This window comes from Mesoplodon densirostris, chromosome 9 (assembly GCF_025265405.1).
Source record: "Mesoplodon densirostris isolate mMesDen1 chromosome 9, mMesDen1 primary haplotype, whole genome shotgun sequence".
In the NCBI taxonomy this organism is placed as follows: domain Eukaryota; kingdom Metazoa; phylum Chordata; class Mammalia; order Artiodactyla; family Ziphiidae; genus Mesoplodon; species Mesoplodon densirostris.
Genome location: NC_082669.1, coordinates 52,105,899 through 52,129,131, shown reverse-complemented (window position 1 = coordinate 52,129,131; position 23,233 = coordinate 52,105,899). Strand labels below are relative to the sequence as shown.

At 37.3% G+C, this 23,233-nt stretch overlaps 1 protein-coding gene across 1 annotated transcript in view; it reads right to left on the bottom strand.

The window, feature by feature from the left end:
• The window catches only part of COL28A1 (collagen type XXVIII alpha 1 chain), a 173,497-nt gene that overhangs the window by 107,157 nt on the left and 43,107 nt on the right, over positions 1 to 23,233 (bottom strand). The window contains 5 exon segments of the mRNA XM_060107715.1: positions 4,702 to 4,770; positions 10,151 to 10,219; positions 13,510 to 13,578; positions 16,064 to 16,132; positions 23,163 to 23,231. Coding sequence (XP_059963698.1) covers positions 4,702 to 4,770; positions 10,151 to 10,219; positions 13,510 to 13,578; positions 16,064 to 16,132; positions 23,163 to 23,231 — 345 coding nt within the window.

Sequence of the window (23,233 nt, the reverse complement as noted above, 5' to 3'; positions counted from 1 at the left end):
TAGAGATATGAAAGATATAGAAGGACATAAATTGAACTGCTAGAGTTGAAAATTGCAAAGTATGAGATAAAAATACACTGGATAGAATTAAAAGCAGATTAGACATCACAGAAGAAAAGATAAACAATCTGAAAGATATAGCAATAAACTCTATTCAAAATGAAACACACAGAGAAAAGAGACTGAATAAGAATAAGCAGAGCATCTGTGAACTGTGAGAAAACTCCAAGCATTTAAATTTAAGTGAGAATTTCCTGGGTGAAGGCTGAGGGTGGGAAATATTTCAAGATATGCTAACCTAATATTTTCAAAATTTGATGAAATCAGTAACTCATAGATCCGAGAAGATCGATGAAACCCAAACACAAGAAATATGAAGAAAACTGAACTAAGGCACATTATAATCACATGGCTCAAAACCAGTGATAGAGAGAAAAATCTCAAAAGTAGCCAGAGAAAAGACATTATGTAGTGAAACAAATGTATAGATCACAGCAGATTTCTCATCAGAAATAGTGTGAGAAGACAGGGGACCAACATCATGAAAGTACTGGAAAAAAAAAAAGAAAGAGCCATTAATCTAGAATTCCATACTCAGTGAAAATGTAGACAGAGTGCAGACTCTTTTGGAAACCAATTTGGCAGTTTCTTGAAAAGCTAAATATTTATCGTATGACCCAGCCATTTCACTCCTAGGTATTTACTCAAGAAAAATGTAAAACATATGTCTATACAAAGATGTGTACATAAATGTTCATAAGAGCTTTATCTATAATATTCAAAAGCTGGAGAAAACCAAAATTTCCATTAACAGATGAATAGATGAACAAATTGTGGTATATCCATACAATGGAATTCTATTTAGCAATAAATAATAACAAACTATTCATACATGTTAAACATAGATTTCAGGGACTTCCCTGGTAGTTAAGAATCCACCTGCCAATGCAGGGGACACGGGCTTGAGCCCTGGTCCGGGAAGATCCCACATGCCGTGGACCAACTAAGCCCGTGCACCACAACAACTGAGCCTGCGCTCTAGAGCCCACGAGCCGCAGCTACTGAGCCCACGCACCACAACTACTGAAGCCCACGCACCTAGATCCCATGCTCCACAACAAGAGAAGCCACTGCAATGAGAAGCCCGCGCACCGCAACGAAGAGTAGCCCCCACTCATGGCAACTAGAGAAAGCCCACACGCAGCAACGAAGACCCAATGCGGCCATAAATAAATAAATAAATTTATATTAAAAAAAAAAACCTACAGCAAATGTCACACTTAAAAGTGAAATTTTAGGAGCATTTCCTCTGAAGTCACTTCCTTTAAACGTTGCACTGGAGACCCTAGCAGTGTAAAATGATAAAAAGTGAATAAGAAAAAGAACTAAAAAGGAAGAGGCAAAACTGTTTTTATTTTCAGACAGTATGCTTATGTACACAGGGAGTAGAAAAGCAAGGGACTTTACAAACAATTAGAAATAAGAGATTTTATCAGCTGGCTGCATACAAAAATCAATATACCAAAACAAAACAAGACAATAACAATAACAAAACAATACTTTTGCTATACACCTGTTATAGTTAATTGGAAGGTACAGAAAAAAAAACAACTCACAATTACAAAAATTTCTCCAAGGTACCTTTTTAACTAAAAAAGTAGAAGATCTTTATGGATAAAATGACAAATATTTTCCTAAAAAAGGTAGAGAGCTTTACTCTGTGGTTTGAAAGACTCAATATTTAATCCAGATTCAATGCAATTTCAAAAACTCCAACAGGATATTTGTCAAATTTGACAAGCCAATTCTAAAATATATATGTTAGAATTAAGAATAACCAGGGAAGAAGATGAGAGTATTTTCTCTGTGGATGATAAAACATTATAAATCTATCATAATCAAGACAGAGAGGTAATAGCACTGAGAGATATAAATAGACAAATGGAGCAGAATAGAGAACTCAGGCACTGATCTTCACAAATATAGAAACTTGATATATGACATAGGAGGTATTACAAATCAGTGTGGCAAAGATGGACTACTTAATAACTGATGCTGGGATATTTGGTTATCCATATGGGGAAAAAATAGACTCCCTACATTGCCCTATCCACAAAAATAAATTCCAAGTGTATTAAATACCTAAATTTTAAAAAGTAAAACACCAAATTTTTCAGAAGAAAACATGTAAGAATATATTATGACTTTGGAGTCAAGAAATGTTTTTAAATAATATTCCAAAAGCCCAAACCATAAAGGGATAGAAACACATCAAAATCTAAAACTTCTATTGTATATGCTGAAAAGTACTCTAAGTGAAAAAGACAAGCCATAGCCTAAGAGATTTGCAACCCAAATAACAAAGGACTATTATCCAGATATATAAAGAACTATTAAATAATAAGAAAGGAACACCCAACGTCAAAAACAAAAAAAAATCAGTATCTACAGGAATTTACAAAAGAGAAAAACTGAGGTCCATTAAGCACACAAAAACTGTTCAGTTATCAAGGAATAAAAACGGAACCAATGAGATGTATTTTTACACGCTTCATACTGGCAAGAATGTAGAGAAAAGAGCAGTTTCACCTGTTGCTGGAAGGAGAGTAATCTGGTCCAAACATTTTACCCATTGTTTATTTTGGGCAGGATTTTCACAGTATCAAAATTGAAAACTTGCATACTCTGTGATCATCCAATCCTGCTAATGAGAGAAACTTGTATCCTTACAAAAGAGGAAACCCAGAGAATGTTTATGGCAGCATTGTTGGCAAATGCACAAAATGGAAAGCAATTTAAATGTCCATCAAGAGGAAAGCATAAATTTTAAATGAGGTATTCTCATACAATATAGTATCATAAAATAATTAAACTGAATGGATTAAAGGCATATAAAAACAAATAACTAAGGCTGAGTATAAATATATTGCAGAATGATATATTATGTAAAGTTCAAGAATACAAAAAAAGCAATATATGGCTTATGCATAAAAACATGGGAAAATTATAAAAAACTTCAAAAGAATGATAAACACCAAATTCATGATAATGATTACATCTGGGGAGGGAAGGGAGGGCAATAGGATTGGGCAGCACAGGCAGAGGCCTTCAGCTATATCTGTAATGCTTCTTTTTAAAAAATTCTAGAATACATGTGGCAAAATGTTGATATTTGATAAAGCTGGGTTGTGGAATACATGGGTGTTCTTTGTTATTCTCTATAGTAGTGAGTATATTTTAAGTATTTCATTTTTTAAAATGAGAGAAGCTTAAGATTATATATCCATCTAGTGCAAGACTGGGATTTGAACTTAGGTAGTCTAACTGCCTAGTAGCCTTGTTACTCTATATGGCCTCTCTGAAATTGGTATTAGATGACATAATATGTATATATACATATATACATACTATAGACATGTATAGACATAAATATAGTATATATATGTATATACACACATATATGTACTTAGCATATTTAGCACAGCACATTGTGTGACACATCAAAATCATTCAATAAATGGCAGCTATGATCACTATATTAGTATATTTTGTGTCTCTTGCAATTATATGTTTATATATATGTAAAATGTATATTTGTTTTAGACCTGTGTCTTACATATTCTTCTAATACCCAAATTCTCATAAGGATCATGTCAATGACAGCAGAACAATGATGGATTTTAATGCTCAGCATAGCTTGCCAGATTCTATATGCCTTCAGGATGAGTTATAGAAATTGTGAAGGGTAAAATAAGGATTCATTTATTTATTCAACAGCACTTATTGAGTACCTATTTTGTCCCCCAAACTGAGGATTCAGTAACAAAGAAGAAAAAAAGGAAACAAAATCCCTGCCCCAGTGGCGTAGCACTGTCCAATAGAATATAAAGCAAGCCATATATGTAATTATATTATTAACAGCCACATTTACAACATTAGAAGAAACAGATAAGTACAATTCTAATAATATATTTTACTTACTCTAATACAACTGAAATTTTGTCATTTCAATATGTAATCAATATACAAATGTATTGATCATATAGTTTACATTCTTTTTTTTGTACCAGGCTTTGTAATCCAGAGTGTATAGTACATTTACAGCACACCTCAGTTTGTACCAGCCACATGTCAAGTATTCAGTAACCACTTGTGGCTAGCGGCTGCCATACTGGGCAGTGCGTTTCTAAAGGGTGTAGTAAGATGAAAAGTAATTCAAAAAACATGCAAGTTGAGGTAAGTGGTAAAAAGCAAGGGAAACGAACAGTGTGATTTTAAATAACAGTCTGGGGTAACAGTAGTGGGGTGGACATACTTTATATTTAGGAAATGAATTTTGAGGAAGTAACTTTTGAGCTGAGATCTGAAGGATGAGAAGGAGCCAGCTATAAAACAAAAGAAGGGAAGTAAACTTTACTGAAATTCTCCTAATGCTTTTATAATATGGCAGACAATAATGTTCTTAAAGAATCACTCTGTGCCGAAAGAGGACCTCTAATGCTAATAAATAAATAAATAATATAAATAATCATCACTAAAATAAACTAAGATTTTGATTTTTCTTAAACAATACGAGTTAAGCATCAGACTCTTTTCTGATGAAATAACAGATGACACATACATGATATGTATTGCATTTGGATATAAATGAAACTTTACATAATATTACATAAATGCTTCCAAGCAGCTTAGACAACTCACCTTTGGACCTTGCACTCCAAGTCCCATTGGTGCTCTAGGATCTGTAGGTCCTATCTGGCCTACTTCTCCCTAATGAGGTAAGAGTATTTGAAGAGTATTTGAACATAGCAACAAAATAAAAATAATATATACCTACCTTTGATCTCCTAAGAGCAAAACATATCAGCAAAGTAAGAAAAAACTGAGTTTCATATGCTCTATTCACATGTGTGTGTGTATGTGCATGTATCTATTCAAATATAAATATATTTCAGGCAAATATATATATATATATATATATATATATATATATTTGGAAAAGATAGGCAGTTATATTCCAGAGTAACTAAAATTGACACATGAGAAGCCAAGGTTACTGCTGATCAAAAGCAGTATCATAACCAGAGAGAACAACCTGAGCTTTCACCATTGAGCTCAAATCAGAAATCTCAAGGACAGTAACTGTATTCTATTGAGCTACTTCTCACATGGGACTCTCGAAGGAATCTACTGAAAGGGAGGTACTTTCAGAGGAGTATTTATTTAATAATGATCAGTGATTCTTTGAAGCAACATTAAGGACAGCTGGTTAAATAATAAGTGTCATGCCTCTCCCCAAGAGATAAATAATAGTTCTAATTTAGAAGGTAATTTGCTTCCAAGTTCATAGAAAAATTTTTATTTGCAAGGTTATTTCTGACTCCATATCTTTATTTTTTTATTTTTAGAAATTTATTTATTTATTTATTTTTGGCTGCATTGGTTCTTTGTTGCTGCGCGCAGGCTTTCTCTAGCTGTCGTGAGCGGGAGCTACTCTTCGTTGTGGTGCACGGGCTTCTCATTGCAGTGGCTTCTCTTGTGGAACACGGGCTCTAGGCACGTGGGCTTCAGTAGTTGTGGCACGTGGGCACTAGAGCTCAGGCTCAGTAGTTGTGGCACACGGGCTTAGTTGCTCTGCGGCACGTGGGATCTTCCCAGGACAGGGCTCGAACCCGTGTCCCTGCATTGGCAGGTGCATTCTCAAGCACTGCGCCACCAGGGAAGTCCCTGACTCCATATCTTTAACTAAACGTTTTGGTTGTTGGACCTACTGTGGGGAATGAAAACTAGCCAGCCCACAGGTAACCTCTACTGATATTACTGCTTGAGTTTCTAGAACAGGGTCTCACAAGTAAAAGTAATAAAAGCAGTAAATTAAGATGTTGTAAATATAGTCCGTCACCTTGGTGGCCACCGGTTCTGTGTCTGTGGATTTGAAACTGAGTCCCCATAAAACTGAGTTCCTCTGTTGAGTTTGTGATTAACCTCTCTATCCAAAACTTTATTCCATTTCTTGTCTGCCCTGTTCCCCTTAGGATTGAGTAATATAAAAGAAAAAGGGGATTGAAATCGAGTAGGACCCTGTGAGGCCCTCCCAGGTACAGAAGTCCCTCCATTTCCCCCATTTCTTGTTTGTAGAAAAAGGCTTTAATTTCCTGGGCCTTCCCTGAGTTCTAAGGAGCAGGCACAGGCAGTTACTAATTAGTGAAATGAGGGAATGCAAAAACAAAGGAAGAGGGCTTCCCTGGTGGTGCAGTGGTTGAGAGTCCGCCTGCCGATGCAGGGGACACGGGTTGGTGCCCCGGTCCGGGAAGATCCAACATGCTGTGGAGCGGCTGGGCCCGTGAGCCATGGCCGCTGAGCCTGTACGTCCGGAGCCTGTGCTCCGCAACGGGAGAGGCCACAACAGTGAGAGGCCCACATACCGCAAAAAAAAAGAATGAAGAAGCCTGAAACTCTGAAGTCCCTGACGAATGGAGCCAACACGCCAGCTTGGAGTTTTAAATAAGAGAAACAAAAATTCCATCTTATTAACCTATTTCACCTCAGTACATGCAGGCAAACCTGTATCCTAGCTGTACCAAGCAATATCTCTCAGGATGTGAAATTGAAAATTTGACCTAGGCTCTAAGAAGCGATAGCCTGCAAACAGCAAACTGAAGAACGGTCTGATACTTGACTCTCATTCACATTGTGGGTATAAAAAGGGAGAAGAGACAGGATGTAATAAGGTCTTCTTTGGAGAAAATAGTCTCATAAAGTGTTTTCCTTGGAGAAAATGGAAGGGGTTTGGCTTGCTTCTGTCTTTACCACATTCTAGCCAGGGAACATTAATGAAACGACTTGGAGACCTTGATTTTTATTTTTGGAACACAATGGACCAGTGTCTGACTCATGCCTGAGAAAGTTAAAATGGGCTGTGATAGCCAGCAGAGGGCTGGGGTGGGATCAGCCTGTGCATCCAGAGTTTGTCAGTGCAAAGGACACACGAGTTTTTTCCTGTGGCCCAGATGTACTCTAGATGCTTGGAGTTGACCTGGAACTGCTTTGAATCATGTCCAAGAGGACTTAGAAGAGTAATGGAACTCCAACAGAGAGAGTCAGCATAGAGTAAAGCCCCAGAAAAGCAGAGGCTGATGGGGAGAAACAGCTGGAGGGAAAAAGTCCTTCATCCATGTCCCAGGAGGGGCAGTCACAGGGGCAGTGCAGGAGCCCCACCAGGAAGAGTGTCAGCATCAAACACCTGCCAAGACCAGAGGACCCAAAGCCATCTGACAATAGACCAGCCAAGAAAGAACCTCCATCCTCCCATCTTCCCATCCTTGATTCAGCCTGGGAGGATAAGAAACACCTTCCATCCCATGGACAACAGATTCTCCCTGCAGCTCGTACAAGATAAATGAAGATTAAAAGGAAGATTAATACATTGACTACATAGTTTTCGTTAGACAATTAAAACTGATTTGAAACTTAGAGGTGATCCTATAACTTATTATTACCTAAAAGTGATAAGGAAAGTCTGTAGCCTGCTGGTAATTTTTTTCTGTGGTAAGAAAAAGAAAAAACTTTACCCACTGAAAAAAATTTAAAGTGATGATGAGAGAAAAAACTAAGATTTTGTTTTATTTACACCCCACAGGCCATGATTGTGCAAATAATGGTTACAGATACATGATTATTTTATTACAAATGCTATCCCATTTTCTCCAGCTAGATGATACAACTGTTTGTTCATTTTTGTTGATGAAGATGAAGCAGTCTAAACAACTTAAGGAAGCTGAGATTCAGTATTTATACTGAACCATTATAAGAAGGAATCCTTCCTGACTTATACAATAGTCTACAAGTAGCATGCAAGACCCCCCAAAATTCAAAGGATATGTGTTCATATACGTGTGTACACAGGTATATGTGGTTATTTATATTTCGATTCATTTTTAAGAGATTTGAAGTAGTCAAGCGTCCAAGTATTTAGTGAAAATCTGCAGGCCACTTGAGAAATACTGTAAACATGTTGCTGGAAACAGGAGTTCCCCCAGAAACAGATGACTGGGAAAATTAATGTCTGTAAGAGAAATGGGAAGATCTAATTATAAAAGTAATTCAATGGGTAAACATGTTAAATTAAGGATAAGAAGAAAAATGGGGAACTGCCTGCATAGAGGTTAAATTGAAGTAGAATTGAAATCATTTGTCTTAAAAAGGTAAACAAATTCTTTTCTTGTTCAGACAGTTTACAAATGACACATTCCATTCAATTTCCTATCCAATAGGGGCCAGCTCCATATGGTCACATATGCCCTAAAAGGTTTTTTCTCTTGGAAAAGAAGAGAAGGGGGTGAGAAAACAAAAGTCAAAGGGGTCTTTTTTCTTTTCTTTTCTTTTCTTTTCTTTTCAAGCTGTAGAACAACAGCTTCCACCAAGAAACAGTATTAAAGGCATCAGGGAGTTGCAGGTGGGAGGTCCAAGATTCACAGGCCATCTGGAAAGGCTTGGCTTTCTTTGAACCTCATTTTCAGCTTCACAGTGGTGACTCAGCACCAGGAACACCACAAGGCCCAGGATGTGACAGCGCTGTCACTTCCAAGATCAGAAACTAGCTGAAACGGTTTTGCTGAAACCAGCAAAAAAACTACAAAGTCTGAGAATGCCTGGCAGCATAGTCAAACCATGATCTTGTGTAGTCCAAACAAACCAGCTCTTAATTATTGTCTAAATATTATATAAATATTTATCCTGGCTTTTTCTGCACCCTAATCCACCTAATGTATTATACTAGGACCTCTACCAAGGGGAAGGAAATAGAAAAAGGAGTAATACCCAACTTGGCTGTTGCTTGGATTAACAACAATAAAAATACTGATTAATTAGAATATGATTAGAAATAAGCTCAGAGTTAATGTCAACAGTGAGATTTGGAGTTAGCTCCTTTTTTATCCTTCCCTTCTCTCACTACCCTAGATAAAGGAAGTTTGCTAAGCAACAGAATAATTCAAACCATAATCATAAATTTTAATCAAACTGTTTTGCCACTTTCTACCCAGGAGGACATTCAGCATAAATTTGGATTTGTTGGTCACTTTGATTAAATGAGATTATGTAGGTAGATAGTACTGTTATATTATCTTCACATTATTTCTTTTTTAAAATTAGTTAACTAATTCATTTACTTTTGGCTGTGTTGGGTCTTCGTTGCTGTGCGCGGGCTTTCTCTAGTTGCGGAGAGCGGGGGCTACTACTCTTCGTTGCAGTGCGCAGGCTTCTCACTGTCGTGGCTTCTCTTGTTGCGGAGCACGTGCTCTAGGCGCGCGGGCTTCAGTGGTTGTGGCTCGCGGGCTCTAGAGCACAGGCTCAGTAGTTGTGGCGCAAGGGCTCAGTTGCTCCGCGGCATGTGTGATCTTCCTGGACCAGGACTCAAACCCGTGTCCCTTGCATTGGCAGGCGGATTCTTAACCACTGTGCCACCAGGGAAGCCCTCTTCATATTATTTCAATACAACAAAATTGCCTTGCTTTTCCAAAAGTTGTGATCAGAAGAATTTGGAAGTCATTCCAGCCATAAATTTAGACACAGCTTCACAGATCTTTCTTTTGTTCTGACCAAGAGGGGCCAAGAGCTATTTGTAAACCCTATCTGTGGTTTGCTTCTCTTCAGGAACAGTGCCCCCTCAGTAAAGTGGTTCCCTCTGATTATGGTCCTTGTTTTAAGTTTAATAGTTTTTTAGATTGCTACATGGCTGGGGGTGGGAAACACTAATCTTCTGGCATCAGAAGAGAGTGGGATTTCATCATTCACAAAGCTTCAAGGGGAAAAACACACACAAACCAACAGGTAAATAAATTATCGCTCCCAAGGGAAACTAAAAATATAAGATAATGCTCCAAAACTCTTGTCCTGTAAATTAGGCTTTAATGTTAAAAGTCACAACACCAAGAAACATACAATTTATTTTTTTAGTCTTTAGAAGTTCTAAAAACTAAAATCTCATGAAACCATCTTATCCTTCCCTACATGCACTTTTGGATATATATTCCATTGCAATTTCACTATCAAATGTTCTTATAGCAGTTTGCAGTACTGGCCTTCAGTGAACACCAGGTTTAAGCCAGAATGTTCTATACAAAAGGGAAAGAGAGAAAGTGTTGATTACCTGTTCCCCTTGACTCCCAATTCCGGGGATGCCCATTGATCCTTGGGGTCCCACAGGTCGCATATCCCACTGTGTAGAAAATAAGTCAGAAGTATAACAACTACCCTCATTATTTCATACTATGCTAATCTTGAATTATGCTGGATTAAAGTCTGTCTTTAAACCATAAAGAAACTCCACATGGAAAGTTAGAAAACACCGTTCCTTTTAAATAGTTTGTAGTTCAAATTTGCCAAAATAGTGAATGATGTTTTCACTATTTGGTCTAAATTGGTGACTCTTTGCCCCAGTTTACATTTATTTTTCACACAATAACCCAGAATTCCTGAATTGTTATTATAATGACACAGACACTTCTTGTTAGGATCATAACAGAAATATTTAGAAGTATAAACTTCATAGGGTGCAAGAAAATAAATATTTGAGAGAGAAATTAAAGAAAAATATTTTTTAAATTTCTAAATACCCTTTCCCTCCAAATCTTACTAAAATGCATTTTAAAAATTAAGAAAGTGCAGCAAAATTAAAGAACCTCACCTTCTCTTTCCATGAATAAGTTTGGGAAATAAAGTGAGAGTTATCAGTAAGAAAAACAATATCATTCATCCATTCTCTGTGTGTTTCAACAAGTATTTGTTGAGTGCTCATTACCTGCCAGGAACTGTTCCAAACACAGGGAAACAGCCGTGACCAAAGCAGTCAAAACTCTCTTTCCTCATAGAGCTTTCATTTTTGTAGAGGAAACAGAAGATAATAAACAAGATGGATAGAAGAAATAAATAGTATGTTGAATAATGATAAGTGCTAAGGAGAAAAATAAATGGAGGGATGGGGAGACAGCTGCAGTCTTGGAAAAGGTGACCAGGGATGGTCTCACTGATGAGAGGGAATGAGCCAGGTAGAAACTTGGAGGAAAAGCATTCCTGGCAGAGCAAACATCCAGTGCAAGGGTGATGCCTGGCAGATTCCAGAAATAGCAAGGAGGCAATGTGGCTGGAGCTAGTGAGCAGAGGGGAAGTGGTAGAGGATGAAGTCAGGGAAGCGTGGCAGTGGGCTCAGACAGAACAATCAGTAGGGTGTTTTAGGCCATAGTAAGAACTTTGGCTTTTCACTGAGGGAGATGAGAAGCCACTAGAGGGTTTTGAGCAGAGGAGTGAAAGATCTGACATAGTCTTGAAAGGCTCACTCTGGAAGCCGTACTGAGAACAAACTGAAGAGATGTCCCTATGAGAGGTGATGGGGGCCTGGACCAGGCTGTTGAGTGAAGGTGGTGGGGAGTGCTCAGATCCTAAATAGAATTTGAAAATAGAGCCAACAGGATTTGTTACAGATTGAGAGGACCCTAGGATGTCTTTGAGGTTTGTGGAAGAATAGACTTGTCATTTATTGACAAGGAGAAGACTGAGATGAAGCAAGGTTGGGGGAGGGTATACCAGGAGCTTAGTTTTGGATATGTTAAGCCTGAGATGCCTAAAATAGACATCCAAATGGAGGTCTCAAGTAGGCAAGAGGGGCCTGAGCTGGAGACATAAATTTAGGAACCCTCAGTATATAGATGGTATTTAAAGCCATGACTGGGTGAGTTTACAAGTAGATAGGGAAGAGAGAAGGTTCAAGGACTGAGCCCTTTGGAGGCTCCAAGTATTAGAGGTCAGAGAGATGAAGAACAACAAGCAGTAGAGACTGATAAGGTGCAGCCAGAGAGATCAGGTGAAGAGATTGTTTCAAGAAGGTGAAGATGCTAGCAGAGGACACTACTGATAGGTCAAGTAAGTTGGCAACTGAGAATTGATGACTGGATTAGGCAACATGAATAAATACTCTTATTTTAATGTCAGTTGTATTTAGACTACATCAGTGTTTACAAACTTTTTCTTAAACAGTTGGATAGTAAATATTTTATGCTTTTGGGTCATAATAAGGTCTCTTTCATAATGAATGAATGCTGTTTTGGTAGTACAAAACCAGCCATAGACAATACCCAAATGAACAAGTGTGCCTGTGTTCTAGTAACACTTTATTTACAAAAACAGGCAGCCTGCCCTGTAGTTTGCCAATGCCTGGGCTAAAATAAATATGTTTTTATGAACAAAAGCACATCGTTAGATCCTACTTTATATAATATTAAAAACCTGAACCTGTCATTAAGACATGTCCTGGCATGTGCTTCTCAGTGTTTCAGTTTGTGTCAATCCCTAGTCTAAATAAATATCATGGATGGAAACATGTAAAGGACTCAAGTTCTACTTCAAAGCTGGGCTATTCTGATTCAGAACTTGATTGCTTATCATGTGGCAGAGAGTGCACTAAATGCTTTTCATGCTTTATCTCATTTAATCCTCACAACAACCCTCTGAAAGTAAGCGTCTCCATTTTCCAGACAAGGTTAAGTAACTCCCATTCACACATCTGATAGATGTCAGAAGCAAGATTCATGTTCACTCCCCCTAACTCCAAACCCAACTCATATCACACTTCTGCAAATATTCAAAAAAAATAAGAGAGATCCTCTTTGGGGTATTATTACTTACATTTAATATCTATATTAAAGCTACTTCCTTGTGCTGCAACAATTGTGTGTATTTGAGAGTCTTTATCATAGTGTTTATCTAGCCACTTGAATCACAGAATATAAAAGAATAGGAAAGGAAGAAAGGGAAGACAGTATTGATTTGGTCAGGGAATAGCAGATGAAAGTTTTGCAATTACTATGTGATAATATTCTGATATTTAATGTGTTTTCTTTGCATGAGCCCCAGATGTAAAACCACGAATGCCATGTCAACAACACCTGGATAAGTTAATTTACTAAACTCAAAACACAACAGTTCTCTTGTACTCAGTACTCCAAAGGCAGAAAGAGCATCTTACATATTTTTAAGGTACTCTGGAAGTAGAGTTACACCACCAGTGCTGAGCTATTTGAACCAAGAATTGTATGACATCTAAAATTTGTATAATTCACTATTTACCACTGTCTCTACTATTTAAATACAGATGCCCAGAAGAGACAGCTACCAGTAAGTAGTAAATAAAAGGAATAAGTAATTCGAGTAGAAATACAACACCCAAGATAATCATCAATGTCAATTGTTATTTTAATATAATGTTATGCTTAGATATTGACATATAAATGACTCCAAACTGATTTGAGTTCTCTGCTTTTTGCACATTTCTTATATCTCTTCCCCTTCTGGCAGCTTTCCCTTTGCACTAGTCTTTAAGGCCTTTATAATTAACTGGATACCCGTGGTGTATGATCATCAGGTTGTACATAGTTCATAAATGAACATACATAAAGAACAATGAAAAAAATAACTGTATTGGCATCCTTTCTATTATACACCCTTTTGCAGTACCTTGTCCCCTTCGATTGATGGGCCTTCTAATCCTTGTGGGCCAACTGGTCCTTCAGAACCTTTTTCACTCTGAAAGTATATGGAAGGGATATCAACTCACTAATAAAATTCAGGATTTTAAAACAGTTCAAGCATTCAAAGCATCTAAATTCACTGCTAACTACAAGTGGGTAATTCTAACTCCAAGATTTGTAAATTGCCAAAGAAAATTAGCATTAACATTCATAAAGAGAATCTATCCAAGCATAATGCACGCAGCATCACTAAAGTTGGAAAAGCTCTCCATTCCTAATATACTCAGATATATCTGGAAATGGGAGATCTGATCAATCACATATTATAACTAACAGAATCAGTCTTCCATTTCCTCAACATTTCTATAACTGGATCCATTACACAATGAAAATTTGTCTCTCAGTATATGAAATAATATTTGCTAAGATTGAATTATCTATTACATGTTTTATACCAGAATTTATAATCATTTATTGAAAACTTAGTTTTAGAAGAATTCATGGAAAATCTTCTTGGATATGCTTCTAGAGTCACATGACCTATGTGAATAGCTCTGGTTGTGATATAATATCAATGAAGTCATAACACTGTGCATTTGTATGAAAAACAAACCATATAATCAACCAGAAATAGCACACATTTCATGAACTGGGAGCAAAATCAAAGAACGTTTGCAGGAAACCTAGGAAACAGGAAAACACACCTTAATGTCCCTCTATATTCATAATTTCTTCACTTAAGCCCTACGTCATTGCAAAGTAGCCCCAAGAAGAATATACAGAAAACTCCAATTTGGTCTTGCTGGTTGGGGAGTGAAGTATTCTGACTAATGGGTTCTTCTGATTGTTACCACAGAGTATATTTGTGTCCAGTCAACCTAAAATAACACTGAATATAATGAGTTCTTTGTTTGATGAGTCAGAGTAGGTTATTATGACGGAGTGTATCATTATATCATACAGTTGAAACTGTCACTAAGACATGCCCTGAAATATGCTTCGCAGTGTTTCATTTATTCCTTTCTCACTTATTTCTTATTTTTTAAACCCCACAGATTAAAAGGAGAAATAATTCTGGCTATTTGAATTTTCAGGTTGTTTGGGCTACACATAAATAGAAATTTACTATGTGCCAAAAAAAATTCAAGAAATTATGTATTATAAAACTTTCTGAAATGTAGTGCCAAATTGCTGGCCTCTGCCTTCTCATGATGATATTTTGGTTAGTCAAGAGCATTAGTAATGTCCCCTTCATCCAACATATTATTTCCATTTACTATAACAAATTAAACTTTGTTAGTTAACAAGGGCTTCTTTTAAAATTCAATCCAGCAGTTACAACTTCATGTGAATTATTTGTTTTAACTAACTGATTTCCCTTTAGTTGAGATTTAGGTTTCTCATAGATAACTGAATATTGATCATGGTGGAAGAGGCTGAAAATGAGAAGCAATTTTAGAGTGTGAGGCCGTACTGAGAAGGTTGGATCTCAGTGACTCGACTGAATGACTGAAGTGGAAGGTCTTAGACACTTAGAAAGCAACACATGCTTCTCTGGGTAGTGTGTATGCATGCATGTGTCTCTGGGGGAAAGATTTTAGAAAAGAAGGAAAAAGGACCCCAAAGTTTATCCTTACTTACTCTGAAATTTTGTTGATGCTGCCCAAAGTGTCTTGGAAAATCATTTCCTAGGTGGCCTTTGACAAATGAGCCATATATTATGGGTAAAGAGTCTAGAGCAGGGATCAGCAAAGTACAGACCATTGGCCAAATTCAGCCCACTGCACGTTTTTTGTAGATACAGCTTTATTGGAACACAGCCAAGTTCATTTATTAATACATTGTTTAGGGCTGCTTTCATGCTGCAGCAGCAGAAGTTAAGTAGTTGCAACAGATACCGTATGGCTCACAAAGCCTAAAATATTTACTGTTTGGTCCTTTACAGAAAAAGTTTGCCAAGCCCTGGTCTAGAGGAACCTGAGCTCCAAGAACTACATATGGGAGGCAGTGGAAACATTTAAATTCTCAATTGCCAGGTAAAAGGTAGGTCTTGCATAACATTTTGCTCCTTCTTGTAATATGGTAACTCCAATTCCCTCCACCCACCCACGTTTCCTTTCTTATGTTAATGGAAGTACTATGACAAATTGTTTTATTAGACTGTTTCTTCTGTACGTTTCACAAAACAAAGCTGTGGGTAAAGCTTGGTATAGCCACGTTCAATAACTTAATTTCTGGGCATAAAGATGCTATTTATCACTGTGACTTTAATGACTACAAACTACTTTAAGAGATTTCTCTAATTTCATATGCAGTAATTATATGAAGAAGCAGCCTTTCAGTTACTTATTTATATTTGCAAATGTCACTATAGCTTCATGTTAAGGGGAAATTTACATATTACTTCGTTTAATAGGGTGAAGCTGGTCAGGAGAATACTTGACCTGGGATAGTTGGCTAGGACACATTTTTTTAAATTTGTCATTCATGACCATGCAATACAAAGCATTTTTCCTCAGTGTAGAAGGTGTTGTTGTTACCTTTGGTCCTGTAGGTCCTTCTCCTGGTAAGCCCCTCTTTCCTGGTGCTCCCTCAGGCCCACGGGGACCCTGGTTAGGATACGAGGGGATGAGGAGCAAGAGAAAAGAGAGAGGGAGAGAAAAAGAGAGAATGGGAGAAGAGGGAAGGGAGGAGACAGGAAGAAAGAAAATGGTCATATTTCAGTTCACATGGGCATAGTCCTGTTCATGTGATTAGTGAGAATCCTTCTAGTAAACTCCATACTGATCAGTAGAATCATAGAGTTGTGAAGAATAATATTCTCATTGTATTAAATACTTGTTCCATTTGATTGGCATAAGATGTTCTATTCCAGTGTTCTCAAACTGGAGGAAAATGGAAATTAAGTGATGCTTCAGAATAAGGATGAGGAAATCAATCCTATGAGGAAAGGCTAAAAATCTAGGACTCTGTGGCCTGGAGAAGGATGTGAAGTGATTAATAATTTAATTAGGTATCAGGGGAGCCCTGTGAAGAGATCACTACACAGCTGTTTTAAAGCACTGAATTCTATTCATATGTTGTTTTAATTTCCATCCTGATAAATTTAGATTCAGACTTGAATTCTTTCAGGAGCTGGTTGAATCCACTGGAGGTTTATGTGCAAGTAGGAATCGTGATAGAATCATTAAGGAGGAACAGGATTTTCCATCTCAGTGTTTAAAAGTAAGAAGCCCATGTGGCTATTCCTCAAAAAGGCACTCAGATAGGTGAGGACTTCTCACATAAGGAAAGAAAAACAACACAGTCCCAGGCTTTGAAATGGACGGACAGGAAACATACTCATTGAAAAATAATAGCAAAATAGTCACTTAAACCTGGAATTTTAAAAGGTTATAAAGTTTTCCCCTCTTTCTTCTTGGCCAGAAGGCAAAAAAAAAAAAAAAAAAAAAAAAAAAAAAGTAGAAAAGGGACTAACAACAAGAATTGTAGAAGCATGAACTGGAGCTTTTCCTCTAATGCACCTAGAAAGATAATTAGGGCTTTCTTGCCAGGGCAGTAAATCTTTGATGGAACAAGGTCTACTGAGTTGCCCAGAGCCCCAAAGCCAGCTGGCTGCAGACCCTCTGAGTGATCTTGGGACTCAGTATGTAGTAATCCAGGGTAATTTAAGAGATACTTTCTACTCAAGCCTGGTAGCAGAACTAGGATACAGCATTATGCTCATCAGTGACTGATCACAGCTACAGATTTGTGAGAGGGAAAGCTAACTGTATCCCATATTTAATTTTTTTTGCCTTTCCCTAATACTGTATATTTAAAAGAGTCTTCTTTAGTATTTGTGCATAGCCAATTTAGTAAAGACTTTAATTGAAGGGAAAAGCTAGCATTTAATTCAATTTAAATTGCTATGCTTGTGGGAAAACTAGCTTTTAACCATCCAAGACCTTAATCAAAGCTCTAATATCCATGACAGTTTACTCTAATGTAAGAGCAATTAACGAGGGGGAAAATAAACATAAGCGTGAAAACTAGATTGCAAACTAAACAGACAAGCCCTAGCTAATATCACACACAATACCAAAAATATTAACAAATTATTCTTCTTCCCCACCGATATGACAAATGAAAATAATTCAATTTACATTGAATGCAAAGGAATCTTTTTCCAGTTCATTCAATTTTTTTTTCCCCATTCGTTCAACAAATGTTTACCAAAAGCCTGGTAGGTGCGAGTCACTGTGCTAGGGTCTGAAAACAGTAGGCAGCCCTGCTCCCTGTCTCATAAAGTTTACAGTCTTGCATGGTAACTAAAAGCAGATTTGGGTGTCATTTGCACTGAGGTTCAAGCCCCCGCTCTGCTACATAGTAGCAATGTGACCTTAAGCAAATAATTCAATCTCTCTAAAGTTCAGCATTGTCATCAGAATGGTGGTAACAATAGTACCTACCTCAACCACACATATTAATATAAAGATTAGCTCAGAGAGATTTAAAGCTCTTACATATTAAGCACTCAATAAATATCTGCTATCACTAACAAAATTATTTCCCTTGAATCCTGCAATTGCTAAGAATGTCCTTTTATAAAGTTTTTACAAATTAGGTAGTCTCAGAGTGAACGGCTTTATGTTAAGCAATATGGAGAGAGGCATGCTTGCACAGAGTAAGCACAGACTCTTCCTTCGTCTCTGCATTTCTAGAATACGTTAGCCAAGGTGAAAATGAAAATAATGAAGGCTTTTAGGAGTCATGTGTTCCAGGCTGCTGAGAACAGAGTTAATGCTTGTGAACAATCTCTTAGGGACATTAAAAAAAAGAGTGATTCAAGGTGTAATTACTGGAAACTGTCAGAGTAATATTCTACACTATCAGTATATTCTCAAGTTTTCCAGCTAAACAGTCAAGATGAAAGATGACTGCCAACCAGAGAAGAGAAAGAGAAAGTACTTGGGTTAGATGAACTATACTGTTAATTTATTAAGATGGTACCAACAGATTATTTTTTAAAAGACGAATATGCTCTGTAAAAAATAATGTCCTTTTCAAAGGCCATGAGAACTAATTATAGCTATGACATTCTTATTTGGCTTCTAATGAACACTTCTAATTTAAAAATATCTAGTGGAAGGAACTAATTATCAGCTAACAGAGTCTGATCAGAAATGCTTTATATGAGACATTAACAAGATAAAATATGACTGTCCATTATCTGATTATCTTCCTTAATAATCTCAGTAGTGTGGGTAATCAATAAAAGTGGTTTCAGTATATGTTGCAAGCATATGCTACATATAAATATGCTCAATAATAATAAAAATTATCCTTAATATTAAAACAGTGAAATCTACTATACTTTTAACTTCAAAATAATTATAGTTTTGTTTCAGGGGATATTTTTCACAGATAGTGCTCTGAGTATCCTTGCACAAAAAACAAACAGATCACCCCGAGAATCTGAATCAATTTATTATTCATGAATCAGTCATCTGTCAGACCAACACAAAACTAGTGGTAATCATATAATTAAAGAAGGTAGCTGACAGTTCAAAGTTAGGTCATGGAGCTGGAATATTAATTCAGTCAATCAGATTTATTTACCACTGTTATATAAAAAGAATAGTTAGTACTAAACCTGAAACCACTTGAAATGATTCAGACAAAGAAACAAAAGTTCTTTCAGCAGAACCTTTGTCAGTCCTAAGGTAAGTCTTTATGTTACTTTGAAATAATTAAAAAGCTCTCATTGTTGACTTTTTATTATGACATTTTGGGAGAATATTTTCATGTATTACTTGAGATCCTTCCCATCTTTGTTATGATTTTAGTTCCCAATTAAATCAAAGACATCACAATGTCACTCTAATTTGTGTAATTGTGATTGGATAGCAAGAAAACAAACAAGAATTTCATGTTCTGGCAATATCATGAAAACTCTCTAGCTACAAACAGAAGGGCAAGTAATACACATTTTTCTTTAAAATGAAGGCCCCCAAAATCAATAAATAAGGGAAATCATGGGGTTCCAAAACAAAAAGAGCACTGAACACTAGAGGTAAGCATGTAAGCTGACACTGTAACTGTTCTGGCTAAAAAGTGTGGTTGTCTGGTAGGACAAAGTCTTGTAGTATAAGAGGGAGAACCAGGAGCAAAGACTTTGGCTCACTCGATGGAAAACAAGGAGAAAATTAGAACTAAGATCCACCCCCCCATAAAGCTAGGACCTTCAAAGTTATATATGTTCAACGAAAGGGCAGGGTGGAAAAAAGCCATCCTATAAACACAGTGTTATGAATGACAAGAATCTTGTCTACCTTCACTTGGGCTCTAAATGGGCCCAAAAACTCCTAACCTGGTCCTGTGCTGTGTGTGGGTTTGTAGTTTCAAGTGACACCACGTTGGTGGTCTGGGGACACCTTAATCAAGACAATAGCATCAAGGATGTGCCTGGAGTACATAAGAGATGCAAATGCACACTTCTTTCAAACATGCTCCACACAGAACACTTGGGATTTCACAATCAAACCTGGCTGACAGTGAGTTCAGATGTGAGAGTACAAAACATACAAGAAAATAATTCTCAGTGAGTAAAAGTGAGCCAGTATAATGTAAACTTCCCCAAGGTTGCCAAATAATAGGATAAAATAATAGAGACCAAAAAAGGAAGTATACTTTAATGGTCTTAAGAAAAGAATAGAAATATAAGAAGCAAAGAGGACAGTATAGCAAAAACATATTAGTAAAAAAAAAAAAAGGCAGATTTTTAAAAGTAGCTTTCAGAATTTTAAAAAATACTCATTAAGTTAAAAATACAAGGTATGATTTCAGGACATTTTGTAACCAGAAAAAGATAAATTTGTGAATTATGAGTTAGATTTGAGCAAATCACCTTAAAATGCAACTAAATATCTAACAGAATTTCTGAATAAATAGAGAATGGAAAAATAAAATATCTGAAGAGATAACAACTAAGAACTTTCAAAATTGTTGAATTCTCAGATTCATGAAACCCATGAATTTGAAGCACACAAATATATCCATATTTATATGCATCATAGTAGATCTATGGAGACATTCAGTAAGTCCTTCAATGGTGGACAGTAATGGCAAATCCTTACTTGATTAATTGCCTGCCCCCCCCCCACCAATTATGGCCATCATCATGACCCTCTCCATTATGAAGGAGTTCCAGCTAGTCAACATATTGATACTACCAATGTGACTGGCCCTTTCCAGAGAAAGTTGACATCAGGCATGCATGTACCTTTTGCACGTTGGTCACTCAGCAGTGGCAGTATCCATATTAGGTTTGTTAAAAGGAAGTTTATGTTGATCCTGTGTATAACCTCTATCCCAGCCACTCATTAAAGCTGAGTGGATGGGGCTTCCCTGGTGGTGCAGTGGTTGAGAGTCCGCCTGCCAATGCAGGGGATGTGGGTTCGTGCCGCAGTCCGGGAGGATCCCACATGCCACGGAGCAGCTGGGCCCATGAGCCATGGCCACTGAGCCTGCACGTCTGGAACCTGTGCTCCACAACAGGAGAGGCCACTACAGTGACAGGCCCGCGTACCGCAAAAAAAAAAAAAACTGAGTGGATGGTAGTAGAGCTGGGAAAATAGATTGATTGACATCCTGTCTACTTGTTTATTTAGAGCCTTCTTTTAAATGGATGTGGTTTGGTGAGCATTCACCTAGGACACAAATATCTTCATACTCTGTGTTCATGCAGAGAACAGGAGTCTATTTCCAGCTAGGCCAGCAAAACATGCTCAGTTTTCTTCTTCCTTTGTCTGTTCATATGGGTCTATAGGTGTGGCTTGTGGGAAAAGTAGCAATGGAGTAGATGCCATAGGAGTCTAAGCCAATTACTCATGAAACTATTTGTATCTTTAAGAATAACGATGAACTTCTACGACACGTAGCCTAGATGGCTTGTATAACACCCAGTTCATGATGAATAATTCAACATGGACTTCCCTGGTGGCGCAGTGGTTAAGAATCCACCTGTCAATGCAGGGGACACGGGTTCGATCCTTGGTTCCAGAAGATCCCACATGCCGCGGAGCAACTAAGCCCATGTACCACAACTACTGAAGCCTGCGAGCTCTAGGGCCCGTGTGCCACAACTACTGAGCTCGCGTACTGCAACTACTGAAGCCCACGTGCCTAGAGCCCATGCTCCGCAACAAGAGGAGCCACTGCAATGAGAAGCCCGCACACCACAACGAAGAGTAGCCCCTGCTCGCCACAACTACAGAAAACCAGCATGCAGCAACAAAGACCTAATGCAGCCAAAAAAAAAAAAAAAAAAATCGACGTATATGGTCGTGTATTGTCCCATGATTAGCCATTCAGTCTCTCCTAGGATCCAGCAGCAAGGCAGAGCTGTTTATTAAGTTAAAAGTAGGCATGTGGAAGAAAAAGAAGAGATCTTATGCTTGCTTCAAAAATCTCAGGTTCTTTTGGACAGTTCATAAAGGCCTTGCAGTGAAACATGAAGCTCACTTTTATTCCCACTTATTCAGAACATTGTGAAAAGATTTTTTCATTTCTGTCTAAAACTTCCCAAATTCTCTGCTGTACTCCCTCTATACACAGCAACCTATCTGGGCCTGTATATTTCTAGCTGATGTCATTTCGGTTTTCTAGGTTTCCAGCCTCTCCAGTGTAGAACCAGCAGTGTCTGCAGGGAGCTCATATTCTTCTTTTTCAGTGGTTTAGTTTTAAGAGACCTATCTAGTTAGTGGAAACACAGTAGATAATTAGACCAGTGTATTTTTCCTTTATATAATGTTCTCTTTTTTGAATTAGTGTATCAAGACATTGGTGAAAAGACTAGCCCTCAGATAGTATAGTACCATTTCATTCTCAGAGTACAGCAAGGAAGCACAGGTTTCTGTTAATATTATATGTGAGGAACTATGCAATGCAAAGCCCAATTGGGTGACCAACTATTCACAATCAGTTGTTTTTATTTTTACCCCAGCAAGTCAGCTACTGTTCTTTCCTGGGAGAATAATGATTACTTGAAAAGTTAAAAAGCTTCTTATTCCAGAACAGTCATGTTTTATTCGTTTCCTCTCCAGCTCTCTTTTGACAGAATTTTTTTTCTTTTCCAACAATAGTAAATATCAAAGCTACATAAGGTGGAAGCTGCAAATAACACAGGTATTACCTGTCTACCATGATCAATTCTAGCTTTAGAGTATACTCACGGGTTAGGTAATGAGCAACGTCCTTATTCTCAGTGATTTTCTCATGGTTACAGGGAAGTCAATTACAAAGTATAGACATTAAGTATGAATCTAGATCTATCTCCTAGGAAATTTTGACATATGAGAACTCCTTCCTTCTAGGACAAACTGATTAATCTCACAAAAGATTACAGTAAGAGAGAGCCTGTTGTACATATCCTATAAATATAAATAGATAGATAGGTAGATAGATAAATAGATAGATAGATATCCCTATTTCAAATGTTATGAAAAATAACACTTGGATCTGGTCTTTATATATTTATCGTCTTTTGTTGTTTAAAAAGATAAAGATGGCTTAGTTTAACCATTTATTCTAACCCAAAAGAGCATATAAGAACTATATTTGTCCTTTTAATTCCACCTAGAATTTCTTGCTACTCACCGTCTGGCCCAGCTCACCGACACCAATCGGTCCTGGAGGCCCAGTTCTTCCTTCCTGGCCTCTTTCCCCCT